General features: G+C 54.6%; 1 protein-coding gene across 1 annotated transcript; it reads right to left on the bottom strand.

Moving 5' to 3' along the window:
• Positions 1-1401, bottom strand: CORC01_09642 (uncharacterized protein; the record flags this gene model as incomplete). The annotated part of the gene is made up of 2 exons (XM_022621271.1): positions 1-1215; positions 1297-1401. 2 exons carry the CDS (start codon positions 1399-1401, stop codon positions 1-3), a joined length of 1320 nt encoding a protein of 439 aa, XP_022472147.1.
• Positions 1402-6392: the final 4991 nt, after the last annotated feature.

Here is a 6392-nt window from a genome sequence, read left to right as displayed (position 1 = left end):
CTACCGGACAGCGATGTTCTTCATGCGGCCCGTTGTCGGCACCGGCTTTTCCAGCCTCCAGGCCCAAAGCAGCATGTCCTCCGTCGGGAGGAACACCAGTAAGGCTCGATTGCAGAGAAACGCCATCAACGCGCAAAAGGTAGCCACAAAGGCGTCCATCAGGTAATGGTTGGCGGTTCCGACAATTGTCAGCAGGATCCAACTCGGGTAAAAGATACCAAAGCAGAACATGAACCAGCTCTTCCAGCGCTTGCGGTTCTCCTGGATCTCCTTCAGCTCGACATCATCGATATCCAGCGACTTGTCCAAGTCATTGCGCAACAGGTAGTTCCGCAGGCGACCAAAGAGTAGGTTGAGAATCGCCGAGTCGGCGATGAACACGCATCCAATGGCAAAGGCGTAGCCAAAATGCATACTAGGCATGGCAGCCAGCTTGTTGACAAACTTGCCGCTCATCCAGACACTCTCGGCGTTCTCCAAATTGACCGTATCGACGAAGCCGTACTCGGAGGGCATTAGACGCGGTGGGGCGCACGGGTAGAAGATGAAGATGATGAAGGCAAACATATTCAACAAGGTCATTGTGCGACGAACGGTGCAGAAGCGGGCGTGCGTGGGAGCCATGGCGTAGTAGTACGCAATGAAGCCTACGGTACCGGGGATATGGATCAGAGAGTAACCGCGGTTCAGGATCGTCAACCAAATGCCACGAAAGTCGTCGATTTGAGCACCCTCAAGGAACCAATGGGAAACGCGCCACTCAACCCAGCGCTCGGGACCGGTCCTGGTTCCCTCGCCGAAGAACTTGGCCTCGGTCTCGAGCAGAAACAGGCCGTGCTCCTGTGCGACATCCCAGACAGCCTTTCGGCTGCCGTAGTAGCTCTGGGCCAAAGTGGCGGTCATGCGGTAGAAGAAGAAGGAGATGGCCCAGTAGAACATTTCGATGAGAAAAGGGAACTTTTGCAGGATTCTTGAGTGGACATGTGTCGCGAAACGGCTCGAATTCGGCGTCTTGACGCGCCAGCAGCCAAATATGGTTCGATACTTTGGCGGGAAGGGATCGGTACGGATAGGATCGTAGGAATCGTCCGAGACGCGGGGAGAGTCCCCTCGCTCTTGAAACAGAGGTTCGTAGGTTGCGCTGCCACGGCGGAGGATAGAGTAGTTCTTTCTCCGGCTGACGTACAAGCCAATGAGCATGATGGAGACGATCAGCTAGTGCTGTTGGTTAGCCTCGACGATTCATCTACCTTGCCGCTACCGTACTTTGGCAGCGAAGATGTTCTTGTTCCTTACAATTGGTTCTACCCAGTCCGGAGTTCTCCATGTGTGCACCGCCTTCCATCCGCCTTCAGGAGTGCCGTACGGCAGCTTGCCACTTGGGGGCTTCACGTCGGCCATGATGTAGGTGTTGCGCGAGTTTCAAAGAGCGGTGCCCAAGTGCGGCGTCCGTTTTTCTTGAGATATTGTCCACTAGTCTCGCGGTTGTTGAACCCGGCAGAGGAATCTCGTCAGAGGTCAATTCGGGTAATTCTCGGAGACGGAAGTGAAAGTCGCTCGAGGCAGCTATCAGGTGCAACCAGGACGTCGTATGGCGGGTCTTGAGGATGTCGTCGCAAGGGTCGGATATCCGTACTTGGCTCGGGAAGTGGTCTCGTTGGCGGTCATGTGTCTCTCGAGATGATGCAGAAACTGGAACGCAGACTGGCTACTTCGCACACGTAGGGAGGGCGTCAGGCAGCGGAAGGTAGACAGACACTTGAGAAGGTCGAAAGGACTGGAGAAGACGACGACGACGACAACTCCAGGAAAAAAGGGGAGAAAAACAACCTGCACTCGAGGGAGGATCTTGAGGAAAGGGGAGTCAGGACAGTCACAGAAGCGGCCGACGGGGGGGTGTAGCAGCGACAGCGAGTTGCAGGCGGCGTGCAAGAAGCGGGCTCCGCTGTTCATTTAAACGGATGGGCCATTTTTTGCAGGAGAATCTCAGTCGGCGGCTGGGCGAAACAGCAGAGCAAAAGGAAGGGCACCCGGGCACAACTGGGCAGTCTGGGCAGGATTTGGTCGCAGTTCTCCAGTAAGTCGTAAGAAGGTGGGAACACACGGCAACGGGAGCGATGCCAAGACTTTTGGGTTTCTCATCTTTTGCGCTGCATCCCTGCACCTTCTCCCTACTATGGGACAAAGTATTCGTACCTACCTCACCATAGGTAGTACTCTGGTGTGGTACGCGGCGGCATGTGCAAATCAGGCAATTGCTCATGTCGCTCCTTGCCTCGCTTGGCCCTGGGGGCTCTTGGCTTTCCTGCAGAGGCTCAGACTCGCGTGCAGCCAAGGCACCTCAGCCCGTACATGAAGAGATACGTGCCCGCGATCCGTCCCCATCATGATGGAACCCACTGCTGTTTTGGGAAGGTTATCATGTGGGGAAAGATACGCGGCAGGTGCGAATCTTAGTTTCTGCTCACCGTTCCTCGGGCCCTCGAACCTGCCTTCCCAGGCACCCAGGTTCCGGGAACCCAGGCTCGAGGCAGTAGGTTCGAGGAAGGCATAACTCTGTCAGGACCTACCTGCCTTCCTTCCTCTCTTCGTGACTGACCCACGAAAGCAATTGCTGATTGAGGCACCTACCTAAGATACCTACCTACCTTATCGACGATGGGGTCACTCGGAAATTGTCAAGCCAGACTGAGGAAAGAACGACCGGCCTTGCCATGATTCAGAGCAGGTACTCGCGCCTCCTCTTTCCTGTCCGTTGCCCCTGGGGGGCCACGCGTCTTGGCGCCTTCCAATGCCCCTCCCATGCCCACTCCTTCCATGGCGGCATTGCCCTTGCACCGCCATCATTCGTCAAGCCTCCCGTCGATGCGTCTGCCCTGCTGATGACGGAGTACCTTAGGTAATTAATCACATCCTTCTCAGGTTTTCGGCATTCCGATTCTCAGATCCTCTGTCTCATCCATCTGGCAGTGCCCTCCCCTTACTCACCGCATCATCAAGTCGGCACGTCAACGGCTGACTGACTTTGTTTGGTCTGATTTTCCTGCCTTTGTCGTTATTCGTAGTGGCCCACATCCCCGTGCAATCTTGCAATCTTGGTCGTTCCCGGCTCCTTCGATGCCCTCGGCCGTTCCAACTTTCCCGACCTCAGCTAACCATTCACCCGGACCAACGACAACAATACCTTGCCTTGGGAATGCACGTATCTTTCCTTTGAGCATTGCCTCGCTGTCATGTGTCACCGTCCTCTTCGAGAGACGATCAAGAGACTCTCGGGGAGAAGTTGCCTTGCGTCTGCCTCGCTCTAGCCCCAGATGCCAGCCACAACCTTGTCGTCCATCTGCCGTCATCACTTCCAATCATCGGGCACCCGTCGCAGGAGAGGACTAGTCAATGCAACCAGGCTGGAGAGAGCTCTGCACTAAAGGCACCCTCACCCAGACATTTCACCAATTCGCGAAACCCTTGCGAGAAGAAACTACGCTACCTTTTTGCTCCGAATCCCGACAGCGGCTAGTTGGGCGGAATAAAAAATCAGCAGGCAAAAAGTGGTGGTCCGTCGGACAACGAGCGATGCCAGCCAAAGAGGAACTGTCAAGCCCCGCTACGCTATTCACGTACTAGTTGTCTTGGCACGCCCGAATGTCTAGGGCTCAAGCCATGGAAGACGAGACGGATCATGGAATGCAACTTCTGAGGGTATCCCGCACACCTATCCCCGTTGCCCAAGAGGCTCAAACCCAAACTGCAATTCTGTTGAACCTGAATGCTTGAAGTACTGCACAGCAGAAGTCGCATTCGCATCCTTTTCAACGGTCGAGCCAGGCAAGACGATGAGTCGGTTTTGCTTGCTGGCTGATGGAGAACACCGATGTACAATACTGGGCCGGCGACTGATCAACAGCTAATTTCCTCTCGCTCAACTCTGGTCGCCGGGCCTGTTCAAGCTTGGAAGAATATCTGACCATGCCACATCTCCTCAGCCGGACCTGAGTCGGCGACCACCACAATCTGGGATCGGCATAGTCAACTGACAAGCTTAAGCAGTGGTGCTCTGAAGGCCCGGCGTAAGCTAAGCTGCTTGCAACCATCCCCACATGGAACTGATGGTCAGCACCTTGCCGGCAGAACGGTCGTAGCGTTTCCATCATTCACACCAGCCCCACGAGGTCACTTACCGTTCAGGGCCCTCGCTGCAGGCCTCTGTCGTCACGCCAGGGTCCCATCAGCCAATCTCCTGACACCTAAACTGGACCAGCCTGGTGCAAATCTCGCCAATGCAACCCATTACCGTATTTCGTCTCAAGTCCTAAACCCGATACCACTCAGCATGCAACATATGCTCAAAGGTCGCCAGACAACCTTACTGGAGACAGAAGGAAGCGTTTACACGGGCATCCATCCGTCTTGGCGATGCGCATAGCTGATGTTCAGGCATGACGGCATACAATGAAACCACCTCGTTTTTCTAGACCCAGGAACCACTCGCGCAACAAAGTAAACATGCGTTGCTGGACCATGTCACTGCTGCCGTGACCAGTTGAGAGATATACGAGCATGGGTGAGCGAGCGTCTTGGAATTGTTGTAACGTGGTTCCAATTTCGTTCAACACAACAACAACACGAAAGCCTGGATACCTATTTCACAGAACTGGTACAAGATGCGGAAGTGAAGACCAATCCTTTTCTTTCGAGGGTGTCAAGGGAGCCCCCTGACGGCTGGTTCAAGCGGCCTCCGCGGACCGTCAGCATCGTGACCGTGCATCTGGCCGGCTCGTTCCTGAGTAGTCTATTCGTAGGGAAAATGAGGGGATCGTGGATGCAGAAAAGCTTGACGCGTACAAGGCTGCGGATATCCGTACCGACGCGCAATTCTTGCTCGTTTCCCCCCACACTACGGATAAAGATGCCGAATCCGCCCTTGACTCGTGGGGGAGGGTCTCACGCCTCCGCTAACCGTACAACTACACAGTAGAGCAGGTTTGACGCTACTTCTTTGATATGCTGCTGGTTTCGTCCAGCATTCGGCACAGGTAACCGCTCAATCCCCACGACCCAAAGTCTGGAACACATCAACGCGCAATTCAATCTATATCTATTACTGTTTGGGCTTAGCTCCCTAGTTGAGCCCAGACGCACCTCACATACACATCCTTAAAAGGGACTCGGGGCGTTTCCCCAATACGCCGATGGTCCGGCGGCCGTCCAGCCCCTTGCCAGCATCCTCAAAGTGACCGATTTTTGGGCATGTTCGTGGCATACCTTATTCGAAGTCGGTGCCTTACTCTGCAAGACGTGACCTCTGTGCTCGCCTTGACTGGGACGAAGGTATACATTGTGGACGGCGCCGGTCCATGCGGTTAAATCAAGGTTATAATCACACCATCCCATCGCCGTTGACGATGGCCGGGACCCCCAAAACCTCTCTTTTCGACAGCAATGTTTGGGACGAGCTGTACACGTTTCAGAAGCTCCCGCTGTTCAACTCAACTCTTGGCTGTCATAATTTGGATGCAGGCGACGTGCCAACCTTGAGAACTGAATGCTATCCATAGCACATTTCAACAAGCATCGCTGACGACTTACCCGGGCTGTCCTTACAAAGATGAACGGTTTTCCGTACGAGCCACCACAAATACGTCACCAACACCACTCCAACCCGTCTTTGACTGCTCACTCCATTCGGGAGATGACGGTCTCCGTTTCGAGTTGTGCCGGCTTCCCATCGCCTGTTGCAGCTGGTGTCGAGGCTTGAGTTTGGGTTTGAAGGGTTCACCCTAGCCGCGCGTCCACGCCGGGACAACGGATTCTGCCGCCACGCGCAATCCCAATCTGTCTGAGCACCGTGGCGGAGCGTAATCACTTGTCCAATAGATCGGCTGCTGCGAAGCTTCTCTTGTAGGCTAAGTAAGCGTTGTGGCATGCGGGGTGATTTGGGGCAGACTGCACCACACTCCTCCAGTCGGATTCACCCCGCTCGCCACGGTTGCCAACCTTCTTCATAGATGGGGGTCAAATCGGCCGGGACGCCTATACGTGGGGCCGAATTTCAAGAAAGATGCCGGTTCAGAGTCTCCACTTACGGACTCAAGGCTCTCAGACCGAGTTCACGACTTTTCACACAGCATGGGATCACGACGATGAGAACGACTTTTCCTCTTCTACGGTCGCCAGTCGTCCTATCCTACAGCTGCAGCAGGACAACGTCGCCGCCGTTATCGAGACAACCGCCCGTCAAGTGGTAATCAAAGAGTCCGCGTCTCTCAATCGTAATACGTGGGAAAACCAACAAAGAACAACACGATTAAACACCTTAGTCAGATGAAAGTCCTCGTCAGCACTCTCTCTTACCCCCCTAAGGAGGCTTGGTGGCGACAAGTGAAAAGATTCAA

Source organism: Colletotrichum orchidophilum, assembly GCF_001831195.1.
Source record: "Colletotrichum orchidophilum strain IMI 309357 chromosome Unknown Scaffold_89.1, whole genome shotgun sequence".
Classification (NCBI taxonomy): Eukaryota; Fungi; Ascomycota; class Sordariomycetes; order Glomerellales; family Glomerellaceae; genus Colletotrichum; species Colletotrichum orchidophilum.
Note: the sequence above shows the minus strand (reverse complement) of the source record. Positions and strands in the feature narration are given on the sequence as shown.